General features: G+C 65.6%; 1 protein-coding gene across 4 annotated transcripts; it reads right to left on the reverse strand.

Annotated features, from left to right (window-relative positions):
• Nucleotides 1–615: 615 nt before the first annotated feature.
• Nucleotides 616–14,640, reverse strand: ANXA6 (annexin A6). Of its 4 annotated transcripts, none has more exons than XM_083798865.1 (26): nt 14,332–14,640; nt 11,858–11,918; nt 9,340–9,424; nt 8,945–9,039; nt 8,665–8,778; nt 8,490–8,580; nt 8,310–8,389; nt 8,177–8,233; nt 7,895–7,988; nt 7,556–7,651; nt 7,347–7,405; nt 6,992–7,114; nt 6,676–6,734; nt 6,339–6,417; nt 5,575–5,656; nt 5,261–5,355; nt 4,751–4,864; nt 4,391–4,481; nt 4,178–4,257; nt 3,967–4,020; nt 2,626–2,643; nt 2,145–2,241; nt 1,807–1,902; nt 1,509–1,567; nt 1,102–1,224; nt 616–983 (listed from the first exon to the last, which is right to left on the reverse strand). In XM_083798865.1, exons 2-26 carry the CDS (start codon nt 11,873–11,875, stop codon nt 924–926), a joined length of 2,019 nt encoding a protein of 672 aa, XP_083654991.1. In that variant the 5' UTR covers nt 11,876–11,918; nt 14,332–14,640; the 3' UTR covers nt 616–923. The 4 variants fall into 4 exon arrangements, with proteins under 4 accessions (XP_083654991.1, XP_083654992.1, XP_083654993.1 ...); XM_083798866.1 differs by having other exon boundaries at nt 14,301–14,453; XM_083798867.1 differs by lacking the exon at nt 2,626–2,643.
• Nucleotides 14,641–16,225: the final 1,585 nt, after the last annotated feature.

Below are 16,225 nucleotides of genomic sequence, written 5' to 3' on the forward strand. Positions count from 1 at the left end.
TAACAGTGCTGCGTTATTATTCCTAGTGCTGCTTTGATATTTTGAAGGCGAACCTTTCCTCAGCGGGCTGTTTTGAGGAAAATGCGGGTATTTAAGGCTTTTTGTTCTGGCTTGGAAACAATTGAAAGTGCTGGAATTTCCCACTTTTGGAAATTCCAGTTCTTTCCTCCTGGGAGCCGGGGGAAGTGCAAACATAAACTGGTTGGGGGTGTAGCCTTTGTGGCCTGTGCGCTTCGACTGCCTCTGTGGCAACTTGAAAGCACAGGAAACCGTCTGCGAGGATGAGTGGATGCCATCAAGTGTGATTTCTATCTCTGGTTTATAAAAGCCTCATCCGCACGAGAGCCAGCCCCTGACCGCAGCCTGGAGGGGAGCGGCACGAAACCTGCCAGGGGCTTTCAGAGGCACGGCCTGGAGCTCTCGGGGACAGCCCTGCTGGCAGCCCCAGGCACCTTTCCAGCCCCTGTGCCTGGCCTGGTGCTGCTCAGGGGGCTTCAGGGATCCTGGTCCCCCCTCCCCAGCTCCGCCTGCAGCAGCGCGGAGCTGCCGGGACCCCGCACGGGCCCCATCCCACCCAAACCTGCCCCAACAGAGGGGCTGCTCTCACCCCCCCGCTCAGCAACAGTAAGGTTTTATTCACGAGACCGAAAACCGTCTTGCCCCCGCGGGTAAATATTCCTGGGTTAAGTGGCACGTTTGGGTACGAATCATTTTGCACCGAGACAGACGGTGACCCCCCCCCCTTCATCCCCCCGAGGCTCCCCTCCCCGCCGCCCCCCTGCTTGCGATGCGGTGCCGCTCGAGGTGAGGGGTGCTCCGAGGGGTCCCCAGCGGCCCCCGAAGCCCCCGAAGCTGCAGTGAGGCCCAGGCGGTGGCTGTGTGCGTGCTGCTGGCTCAGACAAAGTCGGGGCTGGCGCGGCCGCCTAGTCCTCCCCGCCGCACAGGGCCAGCAGAGCCATGCGGTAGTCGCCGGAGGTGTCCTTCTGCGGGAGGCAGAGCCGGCTCAGCACCACGGTCTCCGGTCCTGGAGCCTCAGATCAGGGCTCGGGGTCCAGGCCGGACAAGGTGCTGAGCCGGAGAGGGGTGTCCCTGTCCCCTCACCTCGATCATATGGTGCAGCGATTTGTCGAACAGGTCCACGAACTCGCCCCGGATGTTGAGCAGGTCGATCTCGCTCCGGGAGATCATGATCCGGGTCAGGGTCCTCTCGTCCGTGCCGGCACCCTGCGGAGAGGAGCTCAAACAGATAACCCCAAAAACCACTGTCCGGGACCCTTGCGGCACCTCCAGCACAGCCCAGGTTGTGGCTGTCCCCTTGGAGATGTGCTGCTGGCACGGCACGAGCTGCCCTGTCCCCCATTTATCCAGAAAAATGATGTAGAATCGGTTTGAGCTCAGCCCTGCTCCCCGGGGACAGCTGGAGGCCAAGCCCCATTGCTGCTGGGGGGTTAACTCGGAGCCCCAAAGGCCCTGTAGCCCCCTCCCTCTATGTGAGAGCCCGCACGCACCTTCATGGACTTGTAGAGCTTGTCGGCGAAGAAGGCCGGCTTGTTCTTCACGCTGCGCACTGCAACACAGAGCGGGGACGGGGTGGGCTCGGGGCACCCCGGGGACACGTCCCAGCAGGGAGCTGCGCCCCTCCTCGGTACAGGGGCACGGGCACGGCCCCGTTAGATGCCCGATAAACGCCCCGACCCCATGCCATGCCGGGAGCCTCTGTGGTCCCAAGGGAGCAGCAGGGACGTGCCGCTTCGTTAGCTTGGCAGGGGCAGCCCAGGGGGCTGCTGCCCCGTGCCCGTCACTGACCGATGGCCACGAAGGCGTCCCTCACGTCCCCCGACATCCGCTTCTTGATGGCGTGCTCCACGTCGTGGTTGGTCATTTTGATGAACTCCTGAAACACTACGGGGGGAAAAGAGGGGGGTCACCGCCGAGCCGCTCGTCCCAGCCCCGGCGCTCCCGGGGGACCCGAGCCCCAAACGTGGAGGTGTTTGGACCACGCGGGTTTGGGTGACCTCAACCAGCCACACCAAACGTGAGGTTGTGCCTTGTCCTCCCACCGCCTTGCCCCCATCGTCCATGGGGACGCGGGGACATCCAGCCCAGCACCCAGGGTCCGGCGGTGCTGAGCGCGGCGGCCCTACCTCTGCGCAGGTGGGGGTAGCTGCGGGTGCAGAGGATGCTGAGGAAGCGGGTCTCCAGGGAGTCGCTGGAGTCATTGCTGGAGACGTCGGCAAGTTTCTGGGAGAGGAATCAATAGTGAGGAGGAGGGACAAGGGGATGGGTGTAAGGGACAGGGGAAGGGACGTCAGGCAGCTCCTCCCGGGACAGCCAGTCCTGAGTGGGGTGGGTGGCCTCTTACGGGCAGGGAAACTGCTTTTTTGGGGACCTAAATGGCATTTTCTGTGCATGGATGTGAAGCTGCACAACCACACTGTCTCGGAGAAAAGACAGCGCTCTCCGGATTTTATGATTTTTTTTTTTTCCCCATCCTCACGCACGGACGCTGCAGCCCCGAGCGTGGCCGGAGCAGCCTGGTGTTGGGGCTGCTCCCGAGCCCCAGCCCCGCAGCCAGGGACTGCGGCATCCCCCCAGACATGCGCAAGGCAAAGGGCAGGCACTCACCAGGGTCTCAGCAACAACCTGGTGGAGAGAGAGAGAGAGAGACAGGAAGACAACAGGGTCAGAAGGTGCTGCACAACCTTTAACCTCCCCTGACAGTGGGGGGATTCTAGCAGAAGCCCCTAAAATGACCTCTCCACGGCTCTGGTGCTTCCCCAGGGGTCAGCCTGATCTTAAGAGCCACCCGTGTCCTCCTCTGGGTCAGTGCCAGCACCGCTGGCTGTCAGGAGGGGGGGGGTTTGGCCATGCAGGGTGAGCCCCCCACCCCTGGGGCTCGGGTACCAGCCCGATGCTCCTCGGGGAGCATCCTTGTGTGGCCCCAGTGCTGTGGCCAACGGGGCCCTATGGGAACACTGCCTGGGACAGGGCTGGCTGAAAACAACCACGAGCTGGTTCCCACCAGCCTGCCCGGGGTGGCTTTGCCAGGAAAATACCAGCTGGGGCTGGGACAGCTGCTGCCCGGCTGACTTCTCCCTGTGCGTGTCGTTCCTGGCTCTCTCTTCCTCTGCAGTGCATGCAGCGCATGCAGCGCATGCAGCCAGCAAAGCACCGCTCCCTCTGCCGGCAGCGGCCCCGCTCAGCACCGTGCTGCGGGGTGCACGGGGCAGGACGGGGTGGTGAGGGCTGGGGGGTCGGGGAAAGGTGCTCGGGGTGGTGGGAGGGTGGTGGGAGGGTGGCCCCCGCTCTGAGGCACAGAGGAGCGATGCTCGCCCCAGAAAGGGGCCCCCTTGGTCCCCTCCCCGTCCTTCGTCGCATGCCAAAGGAAACCAAAGCAGAGCAAAGCAGGGGAAGCACCCGGCCCCCATCCTGCCGTGGAGCCGGGAGGCAGCCCCAGGGAGCAGGATGCGGTCAGGGCTCTCCTGGGACCGGGAGCTGAGCCAGGCAACGGGGCCAGCACCCCACTTCTGGTGCCTCAGTCCCCTCCAGTCCTGGCTCACTCAGCCCAGGACGTGACGGTTTGCGGGTTGAAGTGAAAAGCAGCTTGAGCTGCGAGGGCGCCCCACGCACAGCACAGACGTGGGTGCCTCCTGCAGGCCAGCCCAGGGCTGCCTCTGAAGCTGAAGTCCCAGATTTTAGCACTGCTGGGTGCTGCCAGCCCCAAAAGCAGCTGACCCAGCACACGAAGCGCTGCAGCCCCCCGGTTTTGATCCCCCTGGGGCTGCTTTGCAGGCTCCACGTGCAGGGGGCAGCAGGAATGAACCCTGAGAGCTTTCCCTGCCGGGGTGTCCCTCCTCCTGGCATTTCTCCCCGCAGCTCGCAGAGCCCCTACCCCCCAGCACCGTGTGTGCTGCCCTGGGGATGCAACATGCCCGGGGTTTGGGGCGCAGCCTGGGAGCTCCTTACCTTGGCATCTTCGTGTGCCTGGGTGAGGTTCTCCGGCCCATCATCGCGGTTGCCCTGTGGTTGGATACAGATATCGTGGAGAGGACGTCTGGGAAGTGCCCAAGACCACGGCAGCGCAGCGCTCCCGTGCTCTGTCTTCTCCAAACCACGTCCCAGAACCCATTCTGCAGCACAGAGGGGACCACCCCCACCGGGAGACCCCCCCCTGTACCAGAGCCAGGGAGACGAGAATCCTCTTGAAGTGTCCCGACGTGTCGGAGCTCAGGTCGTCCTCCAGGCGCTTGTGGTAGGCTGCGGACAGGGGGGACAGCTGAGCCCTGCACCCTGGCTGCGGATCCACCACCCACCAAGTCACAGGACGGGTTTGAGGGCTCGGCGCAGTCCGTGCCCCTCGGTGCTCCCCGCGCTCCCTCCCGCGCCGTACCCTGCTGGTACGCCTCGTTGATTGCCGCGATCTCCTGGTTGTTCCGCGTGGCCATGATCTCGATGAGGACGCTCTCGTCTGTGCCGGCCCCCTGGAAGAGAGCAGAGGGGTGGGATGGAGGCGTGGGATGGAGAGGTGGGATGGAGGCGTGCTGCGGGGCGCCAGGGCTGCGTGGGGACACCGCGGCATCGCCCCGATGGTGCCCCACAGGGATGAGCTGCTCCAACCCCAGTGCCACAGCGTGCCGAAAGTCTGCATCCAGCCAACGTCCCCATTGCCCCTACCCTGCCTTTGCCATGGACAGTGCAAAACTGCTCTGTCTGGGCACGCTGAAGCCGCTCGCCTCGGTCCGACAGTTACCTCCACAGCCTTCCTCAGCTGCTTGGCGTCGTACTGCGCTGGCGTCAGCATGAGCCCCAGGATCAGCTTGGCCAAGCTGCCCGACAGCTCCGATTTCAGGTCCGCCATCAGGTCCTGCAAAGGCATTTGGGTGTTTCACAGCCCCGCTCCTTCTGCAGGGACAGAGCGAGGTGACAGCGGGGAGAACAGCGGGGAGAGAAGCAGGGAGGTGGGAGGCTTCTGGGAAGACCTTGGGGCTGTTTAAGGTCACATTCGGGGGGGCGGTTCTGGGGACATCCTCACTCTGGAGGCCTCCAGTATGGGGAAATAAAATGGGAAGGGATGTTCCCTTGGGCTGCTGGTGCACCCAAAGTGGGAGGCTGCTCTGAAAACCTCATTCTGCCACGGGGGAGTCATTGCGGGGCACAGCAGGGCCGCCCACTGCGTCCCCAGCGGGATTTCTTTCAGCGAGGGAAGGACGTCGGAGAGGGAAGGACGCGGGCAGTGGGGTGGGAGAGGGGCCAGCAGTACCCTGCCGTAGTGAGCCTTGTAAGCCTTAATGATCTGCTGCCTCTGGGCGTTGCTCCTTTTCGTGACCACGTCGATGATGGCCCCTTCGTCGGTGCCTGCAAGGACAGCAGACAGAGCTGCAGCCCCGAGGCAAGAACCGGGCACACCGCCACCCCCTCTGCAAACAGGGGCATGGGGAAAGGGCAGCTCCCACAGCTCCTTATCCCCCCAGGGCTTTTCTGCAGCCCTACGTGGGTTTTCTCCCCCACCCCGATCTGTCGGGGAGCATCTCCCCATGGGGCCAGCAGAAGGGCTGGTGCGCGGCCCCCGCTTACCCAGACCCTTCATCGCCTTCCGCAGCACCTGCGCGTCGCCGTCGTCGTTGAAGGCCGCCGCGGGCTGCACGGTGCCTTGGAGCTGCGGGGGCACAGAGGGGTCGGGGGCTGCCCCGAGCCAGCAGGGTGGTGGCAGGGAGGGACAGACAGAGGGACGGTGCCGCCTGGCGAGGCGATGCGCAAGCAGGTGGTGGGTTAGTGCAAGCACCTGGGGCTGGGTGAGGACGTCCCCGCCACCCGGGCACCCCTTCCATCGAAGGGCACGCCACAGCCAGGCCGGCAGAGGGTGGGGAGGAGGCTGCAGGCAGTCCCTGGAGTCCTGCAGCGCTGCTCGGTGCCGTGCCCGCCTCCCCTAGTGCCGAGGCACCTCGGTGGGAGCTGGGTGCGTCAGCTGAGAGCCAGGAGAGGGCGCGGAAAGGGTTCCAGCTCGTGCCTTGTGGCTGCGCCCTCCTGCGTCCCAGCTACCCTGCCGTGGGGTGGGTGCCCGGGGTGCATCACGCAGACATGCGGGACCCGCCGCCCCAGCAAGAGAGGCTTCAGAAAGAGGAGTTAGTGGAGCCCGCAGCGGTGCAGAGGCCGGCCGGCCTCCAAGGCTTACACCACGCCGATCTCATGCCCCGAAACCGAAGAGCCAGCAGTGTCGAGAGAAGGCGCGGAGCGAGAGGCAGGGAGCGGGGTGGCCATGCCCCGCGGCGCAGAGGAGCGGCCGGGTCCCAAGCTGGCGGCGAGCGGAGGGGGCGCGGGGGGTGTCTGGGGGTGCTGACCTTGACTTTGGCCAACGCGCTGTGCTCCCACATCTGGTAGGCCACCTGCGCCGCCTCGGGGAAGAACTCACCCGCGGCACTGCAAGGGGAGGGCAAGGACGGATGGGCAGTGAGCTGCGCCCCGCCAAGTGGCCGCCCCATCCCCAGCAGCCCCGGCCGAGGAGGGTTTTGCACCTGCCGGGTGCTGGGCACGGGGGGACCGACCACGGCACCGTGGCTGGCATCGCGCGCCCAGCCATGAGCCAGCCGTGCCGGCACGTGCTCTGCCAGGATCCGGCCCGGAGGTTTGTCCCGTGGGGACAAGGAGGGGTGGGCGAGGGGTGACGGGAGGTCTTACTCATCGTCCCCTCCGCACAGCTTCAGCAGCGCCTTCTTGTACTCCCCGGAGGTGTCCTCCTGGAAAGGGGCAGAGGTGGAGAAGGGTGCGTGGCGGGGACGCGCCGTGGGCACGGGATGGTGCCGTGGGCACGGGATGGTGCCATGGGAAGGGCACGGGGAGAAAGGGAGAAAGGGGCTCCCCCAGCTGCCTCCGCCCAGCTGGAGCCCCAGCACCGGGGCTGGGGAGGGGGCTCAGCCCGTCCCCACGCTCAGTGTGGGGAGGGAGGCGGCGCCAGCAGCCTCTCGGAGGGAGGCCGGGAAGCCCCAAGCCTCACCTTTATCATGTTGTAGAGAGACTTCTCGTACTTGGTCCTGAACACCTCCCGGATGTCCAGCATGTCGATCTCGCTGCGGGACACCATGATGCGGATCAGCGTGTTGTCCCTCGTGCCCAGCCCCTGCAAGGGAGGATCCCCAGCGTCAAGGCCCAGAACAGCAAACCTGCTCGGTCCTGCCAGGAAGGGGCCTGGGAAGGATGCTCAGATTTGGGGCGCTGTCGGATTTGCCCTCAGCCCAAGGTTTGAACGTATGAGTCCTTTGGAGGGAAGAGCAGAGACCCCAGGACACGCAGGTCCTGTGCACGGCATGGCGAGGGGAGCTTTCCCTCTGGGGCTGGGACGAGGCACCCACCTTCATGGCCTTGTAGAGCCTCTCAGCAAAGTACTCCGCCGTGCTCCTGATGCACTTCACTGCAGGGGAAACGGGCAAAGTGAGGGGGGGGGGACACCAGCAGCCTGCCCTGCCCCGGCCCCTGGCTTTGCCAGCACCCCTGCCCACTGTCCAGCATAGTCCTACGGCAACACTTCCACCCCCCGAACAGCACCCCCGCACCGACGTACCCACTGCCAGCATCAGCTTTTCGAAGTCTCCGGAGAGCTCTCCCTTGATGCTCCTCTCGATTGGCTTCCCCGAAATCTTCAGGTACTCGTTAAAGACTGCGGGACGAGAGCAGACCGCCTGCAGCTCAGCCTTTTGGGGACTGCCAGCAGCGGGGCCAGCATCCCCTTGGGGCACACGGGCAGGGTGTCCCGGTGGCTTGGGTTTCCCCCCCTCTCAGCCCAGCCCCACGAGCCCTTGTGGGGCACGCAGGACACCCCAGCAGATGACAGAGCCCAGGGGACCAGGCGGGTGGCCTTGGCAGGGGAAGGAGCCCAGGCCCTGCCGGAGGAGGTGCTCACCCATGCGGAGGTGCTGCTTGCTCCGCCGGCCCAGGATGTAGATGAACTGCGCCTCGTCCGTGCCCCATTTCAGCTCGCCGGCTTCCAGCAGGTCCTTGTGGCATGGGGAAGGGGGCAGAGAGGGATGGAGAGGGGATGGAGAGGGGATGGAGAGGGCCTGAGTCAGGGCGCTGCTCGCACAGGGCTCTGCCCCCGCTGCCCACCGCCCTTTGCAGCCCAAGCTCTGGGTCGTGCAGTGCCACCAGCCCCATCCCTGCCCGGATGGCACCCGCGAAGCCTCACCTTGGCATCCTGCTCCACCAGGTCCTCGCTCACCACGTCGTCCTCCTCCCTGGTGCCCTGCGGGACAGCCACGGGCTCAGCCCTGCCGGGCTCGGGCCCCCGCTGTCGGCAGGGACCGGACAGACGGACATACCTGGAGCAGAACCACGAGCATCTTCTTGAAGTGTCCCGACGTGTCTCCGACGATGTCGGCCTCCAGGTCTCTCTCGTAGGCTGGTGGAAAAGGGAGAGGTGAGGGCTCGGGGAGCCGGATCCCCTTAACTCTGCCCCCAGGGGACACGGGGGGCAGCCCCTGCCCTTCCCCGGCCCTCACCGTCCTTGTAGGCGGCCACCAGGTCGTGGATCTCCTGGTTGGTGCGGGAGGCGAGGATCTCGATCAGGCACTTCTCGTCCGTGCCGAGGCCCTGCGGGCAGAGACGCAGCCCTGTGAGCTGCAGGACGAGCCGGGGATCCTCAGAGGGGGTCCCGGGGGGCTGCCCTCCCCTTACCCCGATGGCATCTTTAATCTCCTTGGCATCACTGTAGGCTGGGGGCCGCATCAGGCTCACGATCAGCCGCTCAAACTTGCCCGTCAGCTCGTACTTGAGGTCTGCGATGAGGTCCTGGAGGAGAAGGATGAGAAAGAGGAGGATGAGGAGGAGGAGGAAGGGGCTGGGACCCCTTTTGCTCCGCAGCACAGGAGCATCTCCCAGCGGGGCCATGGCTCATTGGTGCCAACCCCTGCAGCCCGCCCCTGGGGCACGGATTTGGGATGGTTCCTGCCGTTACCTTCCCGTAGAGGGACTTGTAAGCCTGGCAGATCTCCACGCGCTGCTTGTTGCTCCGGGATGTGATGAGGTCGAGGATGGCCTCCTTGTCGCTGCCTGCGGGGGACAGAAGGCTGGTTGGTTGCCTTCGGCCCCACGGCTGGCTCTCACCCCCACGCTGGGCTCAGCATCACGGTCCTGCTGTGCCCAAACCTGCTCCCGGCTGGGGCAGGAGGAGAAGCAGAGCCGAGGGGCAGCACCAGGAGGAAGAGGAGGGGGAGCCAGGGGTCCTGGCACGCTGCTAAAACAGGCAGCTGGCAGGGGATGCGAGGCAGGACGCCCGGCCGTGCAAGGGTCAATGGGGAACGGGGGACATCGGGGTGGCCCCGGGGTGACAGGCTTGAGGAGCATCCGTACCAAATCCCTTCATGGCGTTGTACAGGGCCTCTGCGTCCTGGCTGGCATCGAAACCTGGGAACTCCTTCACCGAGCCCCTGTAGACCTGGAGAGAGGAGGCGAGCAGATGCAGGGGGAAGCAGCACGCTGCCGCCCCGTGCCCGTCCCGCGGGAGGCGAAGGGTGAGTGCAGGACGGAGCCGCGGGCGGCAGCGGGGCGAGACCAGCGCCCGTTTGGGGTGCGAGGAGGCAGAGCTCAGCCTCGGACACAAACGCTCGTTATTCTTTTCGGCTGCCCCCTGCTCACCAGCTGCGCTGCCTGAGCTGTGTCCCAGGCCTGCAGAGCGCGACCTCCCCGCTCCTATCTCGCTGGCACGGCTCCGTTTGCCCTTTGTGCTCACGTTGAAGCCGAACACACCCTCCCTGGCCACAATAACGGGGCCAGGCGCTTTGAGAGCAGGCTCCTCCAGCTCCCCCGGGCTCCCAGCTCTCTGGGGTCAGCTCGGGGGGCGGGGGGGTGGTGGGACAGAGGGGGGACCCCAGGGAGATGCCCTGAATGCAGGGACCGGGGCCAGCCCCCTGCAATGCAGCCACGAGGAATTAGTGGTGGCAGAGTCGAAGCAAACGGGAGGAAGTCATTCCTCCGCCACCCGTTGTGAGCAAGGAAGCCCTCAGGACGATGAGGATGCCCGGGCTCCGCATGGGGTCCAGACAAATTTACAGGCATGAAATCCTCACAAGCTGCTAAACAGAAAGCTCTGAGAAGCAGCAGAGCTACAAACAGCCCGTCTGGGCGCTGCTCCCATGGGGTCTGGGACAGTCCAAGGGGCTGGGACACGGGGAGAGGCTTTCCCCGGAGCCTCAGAGATCCTCTGGGCTGCCGTGACCTGGTTCTGCCCGGCTGCTCCTCCAGGCACCGGGCCTCTGTGCACAACGGGACTGAGACCCAACCAAACGGAGACCTCGCGGAAGAGCGGGGACCAGGGTTTCCCTCCCCAGCTCAGCTTTGTCCTGGGGAATTCTTTCACCCTGGCAGATCACGGCACCAGACCCTGCACGAGATCAGAGTCCGGTGGAAGCAGATGTGAAACCAGCCCAGCCCCGCGTCGTGGCTCAGCAGGGGGAACCAGACACGTCCCTGCTGGACACCGGCGGCGGGGAGAGAGCCGAGCAGAAATCCCCTGGTGGGAATCCCTGCAGGGGGGGCAGGAGAGGGGCCGGTGTCCCTGACCCAGGGGGTGCCTCCGGGGATGAACCCGAGGGGTGGGCACGGGGCAGCCCCAGCGCTGCAGCCCTGCTGCGCATCGCAGGCAGGACCTCGGGGAAGCAGCCTGCCTCTGTTTTCCTGGCACTATTTTCCGGGCTCGTCACCCTCCCGGGGGATGCTGCCAGCGCTGGTGTCCCGTGTGGCAGCGAGCAGGCCAGCTGTCCTTGGGGGAGGCGTGCGGGCATGGGGACGGATTGTGTTGCAGGAGATTTACCGGAGGGCTGCATTTAGCCCCGCTTCCCGTCAGCTCCCAGACCTCCCCGGCTCAGCGTGAGCCGCTGCCCACACACGGGGCATTGATAAGGATTTGCAAGGCAGTTGGTAAGGATTTGCAAGGCAAAGGAGGCGCCTGGAGGCAACAAGGAGGGGACGAGGGTGGCCGGAGGGCGCTGGGGTCTCACAGGGTGGGGTGATGGAGAGCTGGCGGGCAGGTTTTGGCTGCGGTCGGGTGGAGGGGAGGAGCAGGGCTGCAGCCCTGCCTGGTGAGCAACCGGAGTGTGAGCTGGGGTGAGGGAAACTGAGGCAGGAGCCGAGCGCTGGGCATCGCCCCCTGCACGCTCGTGGGAACGGGCCCCGGGAGGTGCAGAAGCATTACTCAGCAGGGAAGCAGCACCCTGACGTGGCGCCCTCCTCACGCCTCCATCCCTTCCGTCCCCCTGCTTCAGCGGCTCGGGGCCCCCCACGTCCCCTCCTCCAGCCTCTGACTCATCCCAGCCTGCCTCCAGCCTGCCCGGGACCTCGGAGCTAAAAATAATCCAGGCTGGGGCCGAGCAGGCGGAGGCAAAATTCCCGGCGTGGCTTCGCTCCCACCCCGCAGCACGGCTCCGCGGGCTCTGGACCACCCCGGGGGCGATGCTCACCCGCAGCGTGCCTCGGTTTCCCCGCCTAGAGGCCTCCGTCCCCTCATCAGCCGGGGCGGGGAAGCTGTGGTTAATTGCACCCGGGGCAATAACCGTGTGTTTTCTCAAGGGAACGGGGAGCTGGTCACAGCTGCCCAGTTGGGGCTTCCCTCCCGCGCCGGGATGCTTCCCGGCTGCTGGGGGCACCTGCTCAGCCCCACGCCTGGAGGGGGGCGAAACCCCCCTGGGCTGAAGGGTTTGCAGCAGGCTGGGACACGAATGGGATTTCTCCCCGGCTGAAGCCCAAATCCCAGCGCGATGCCCGTTCCCCTCCCCGCCCCACAGCCCCGTTTCTCTCTCCCATCCCACCGTGGCCCCAAAGGGAATTTTTTTTTTGCTCCTGGCTGCCCCCCACAAGCCTCCCCGATCCGTACCTTTCCTTTGGGTGCCATGGCTCGCCGGGCTGGGGATCACAGGACCGAGGGCGCGGAGGAGCTGCAGGAGGAAGGAGAAAAAGCAGATGTGAGCCAAAGCATCCCCTCACACCCTGCTGCGGGGCCAGGCTGGGCGCAGCTCCCATCCCGGGCACCGAGAGCTGGGCGCCCCCATCCCCTGGGACAGGGACGGGGCTCCCCAGATGTGACCTGCAAGGAGCAGAACCGAGCTCCTTGTGCACCTGGCAGCGAGTCAGGGACCCCACGGGCTGGGGACAGCAGAGACGTGCCCCCGCACCGCTTCCTGCCAGCTCAGAGACAAACCGGGAGGGGAAGAAAGCGCTGAATAAGTGGAAATGGGCCGAGCATCCTCTGCGGGGTCCGTGCCGCAGCGCTGACCTCGCTGCACGCCACTGTGCTCCCTGGCTCCTGGGGTCCCACCCTGCAGCCCCCCCAAATCCCGGGGCCATCCTGGCTCCAGATATCGCTGGGGAGACCCCTCCGGGGCCAGGTAGCACCCGCTGGCTTTGTCTGGGTTTCCACGCACCGAGTCAAGGCTGCCGTCAGCCCGACGTGCAGAGCAGGGCCCAGGAAACGCGGCTCAGTTTCTAGGGTAACCGGCGGCTTGTTTTCTACAAGCGGTGCCGTTTATAGCCGCCGGCCACCTCGGTGCATCCCCACCCCCGGGGAGAAAGTCCCCAGGCAGCAGGGTTTGCTCTGAGAAAGCTGGCGGAAGGAGAGAAACAGCTGGAAAATGGAGGGTGGCTGTGAATGAGTCCCCGAACGTCATCCGAGCCGCTCAGCGCCTCCGGCCCCGAGCGCCCGTCCCCCTTCCAGCTCCAGCCAGCGCCCGGCCTCCCCCCTCGACACGTTGCAAGGAAGCACAAGGCGCAGCGGGGCCTCTCCGGGAGGATTTCTGGATTTTCTGCTGGGGAGCAACCAGGGGAAAGCACCAGAACTTCCCCAGCTTCACCCCATGGGAGAGCCGGGACCGGGAGGACCCGAGGCGGGCGAGCTGGTGCCGCAGGGCACCTCCTGCCCCGCACGTTTCTGCAGGCATCAGGCTGAGCGCAGGAAGTTTTGCAGAAGACCAGAGCTGCCTCCACCTCCCCGCTGCCCTTCCCTTTTCGGCTGGGGAAGCCGCGCACCTCGGCTGTCCTTCCGCGGTGGCTGGGGCTCCGGGGAGCCCCCCGCACGCCCGGCAGGGCCGCAGTGCGCCGGGCGGCTGGGTGGGTGCCAGGGAGCCCAGCCCCAGGCCCGTGCACCCCTCCGTGCCCCTGTGCTGCTGCAGACATGAGAACCGTAGATTCTAATCTGCAAATGATGCAGGTTCTCATGAGAGAAAGCCCTGCAGTGCAGCCCCCCTGCCTTTGTCCCCTTCGTGCCGCATGCAGCGGCGGGGCTGAGCCCTCCCGGCTCATCTCAGCAGTGGCGGAGGATCCCCTGCCACACCCAGCCCCTGCAGCGCCCCCGTCCCCTGCTCGTGACACTGCTGCGGGGGCTCCCCGTGAGGCTGGCACCTACAGGGACCCAGGGAATGGCCCTGGCTGGGTCTGGGTGCCCCTGGACAAAAAGCCCCGAAGGATGCACACCCCACCCGTGGCACTCCCCGCTTCCCAGCTGCTCTCAGCCCTTTGCAGAGCGAGCAGCCTTTCCCCCCAAACCCTCTTTTTTTTTTCCCCCCTAACCCTCTTTTTTTCCCCAAAAAAAGCTTGCACCCCGCTGCAGCTGGCCGGATCCTGCCATACCCCTCACCCTGGTGGCCTCACAGGGGCTTTGGGCCGGGGGCCCCCATCCCAGGAGCCCGGCACCAATTTGGCACGGCCACCGCCGCGCCGCTAGCGCAATGGAGGCCGCGGCACGCCCAGCACCCCGCTCGGCCGGCCCGCGGGGCAGAAGCGGAGCTCTGCAGGGCTAAAAGCAGCTGCCCCCGTCCTCCCCCCAAGGCAAGGGAGGTCCCCGACATCCCCTGCCCCACCCCAGCGCCAAAACCCCCCCCGCGCTTTTAGCGCGTTCGTGGCGGTGCACGGTGCGTTTCCCCATGCAGAACTTCACCAGGGACAAAAATCGGGCTTTTTTCCCATGGGACTGGTGGCTCCAGCTCGGCGATGGGCACCGCCGTGGGTGCTGCAGCACCGGGAGCAGACAAAGCCGCATCTCCGGCTGGCCGGGACACACCCATGGGCCCCGAACCCGCAGCGGCGGCAGCGCCCCCAAATCCCCTTTCTGCAGCACGGCCCCAGGCTTTTGATAAAAAGCAAAGATTTTTTAAATAATAAGAAAATTACGAAAAGGGGGCCGGGTGCCCACCCTGCCCCGCAGCCGCCCCTCGGAGGGACCCTCCGCTCGCGTTGCGCACCCTCATCCAAGGCTGCCTGCCTTCCTTCCTTCCCCTCTCCCCCCACTGCGGTCGCTTTGCCCACCAGCTCGGCCCCTTGCACACCTCGGCCCCTTGCACACCAGTGCACACTCACGAGTGCTTCCAAGGCCTGCGGGGTACGGCAGCGGGACCGGCCACCCGCCGCACGCTCCTGGTGTTCCTGCGGCCGTGCGCTCGCCCTTGCCGTGCAGCTGCTTCCTCCCCTCGGCACAACGTCACCACGAGCCCTCCAGTCCCCGCCTAGCCGTGGGCCCCGGGGTCAGAGCTGTGCTCCCACCCTCGCCAACCGCCACGCCAACCCCGGCCCCGTGGTTTTGGGTGCCCACGGTGCGGGGGGACGGGGGGTAAGAGCCCCCGCCGGTGCGCGCGGAGGGCTGCGTGCCAAGCGCGGTGACACGCACGGCACAAGGTGACAGCGGGGATTGCATTTCAGCTGCGGAAATGTCATCGCCCCCATTTTCCTGGCTAATGCTGGGGGATGGGGGACACTGCTACCCGGTCCCGCTGCCAGCCGCCTCCACCAGTCACCCCCTTTCCCTGGGGGAGCATCCATCCCTGCCGCCCTCTGCAAAAACCGAGGGAGGCTTTGCCCCCCTCCGGGACACTCTCAAGGGGCAGGCGCTGAGCAAGGAGCGCCCACGGGGCGCGAGCTGGATGGTGCAGGGAGCTGGGGAGCGGTGCTCAGCACAGCCCAGCACCGGGGGTGCGTATTTCCCCAAATTTCCCTCCTGTGCCGCAGACACAGAGATCAGACCTCGCAGCGGAGCCGCGGGTGCAGATGCAGGCTGAGCGGCACCGCGCTGCTCCTGGCAGCCCCCGCTCCCTCCCACCTTCCCCAGCCGGCACCGAGGCTGCAGCAGGGCTGGAGGAGCTGGCAGGGCACCTGCAGGCTCCGATGTCCCTGGTGTGACACCAGCAGGAGCAGAAGAAAGCTGGGACCCCCCCCCAAAAAAAAAATGTGTGGGGCAGCAGCTGCTGGCTCTCAGCCGAGCCCCTTTGGTTCCCGCTGGCTGCAGCATCGCGGGGGGCTGCAGGGCACCTGCACTGCTCAGCCCGGCTTGGGAGGGGGGTCCTGGGCTGCAGGGACCCCCAGGTACAGTGGGAGACGCCACAGGGCTGTGTCCCCACCCTGCTGGAGGCACCCTGCAGGGCAGAGCCCTGGGTGGGCAGCCAGCCCTGGCTGCTCCCTCCTGCCCTGCCGTCCCCCTGGGGCAATGCTCCCTGGGGTGGCGTTGGTGGCCAGAGACCTCCCTCATGTGAGGCTGCGTGGGTGACAAGTGCGGCTTTGTTTGCCCTGGGACACAGGACAACAGCCCTGCTCTCCTCCTGGTGCCGCTGGCCACAGCGTGCTGGGTGCCCAGGGGCCATGCTGGGGATGTGGGGCTGCCTCTGGCAGCAGGACAGCCTCGTGCTTCGGGCATGCACCCGTGCTTTCGGTGCTTAAGGTCATTTCTTGCTTTATTCCCTCAGCAGTGATTTTTTTTTTTTTTGTCTGTTACCAGCTTTCGCAGCACCCGAAGGGTGGAGGATTTACTGCACAGCACCACAGCCCACCTATAGCCTGAGATTTTTTTGCCCCAGAATACAGCACCGTAGACAACACCCAAAATAAACCTCAATTAGTTTTTTCACCCCCAAAACATCAACTTCTAACTGCTCTTCAGAGCTCAGGCTTGGTACTCCTCTCCCAGGAGGCTAGGGCACAGCCAGGTCGTGCCATACCACCCCATAGCCTCCCCCTGCTAGGACACCTCTGTGCCTAGATTAGTGCCCGAGGGCACTAATATAACTTACTGGTCCTGAGCAGCCTCACCTGGCCCCCACCCACACAGCCCTGGGGGCCCATTTAAGTCTAGCCTCAGGCCAGGCCCTGGGTTTGTTGGGGCTGTGCCCTGCCTGGTGGGGCTGGGGTCACCTCTGGTGCCCACACGAAGGAGCTGCTAACTCTTGCTGCCCTGTGCTATGCGCTGGCTGTGTTTCTGCTCCGT

This window comes from Anser anser (assembly GCF_964211835.1).
Source record: "Anser anser genome assembly, chromosome: 14".
Classification (NCBI taxonomy): Eukaryota; Metazoa; Chordata; class Aves; order Anseriformes; family Anatidae; genus Anser; species Anser anser.

What these genes read in the sequence shown, in the direction of transcription:
- ANXA6 (XM_083798865.1), bottom strand. An exon ending in AGATTAAAGATGCCATCGGG is followed by an intron (nt 8,581 to 8,664) that starts GTAAGGGGAGGG and finishes CTCTGCCCGCAG; the next exon opens with GGCCTCGGCACGGACGAGAA. An exon ending in GGCTCTACAAGGCCATGAAG is followed by an intron (nt 7,115 to 7,346) that starts GTGGGTGCCTCG and finishes CCTCCCTTGCAG; the next exon opens with GGGCTGGGCACGAGGGACAA.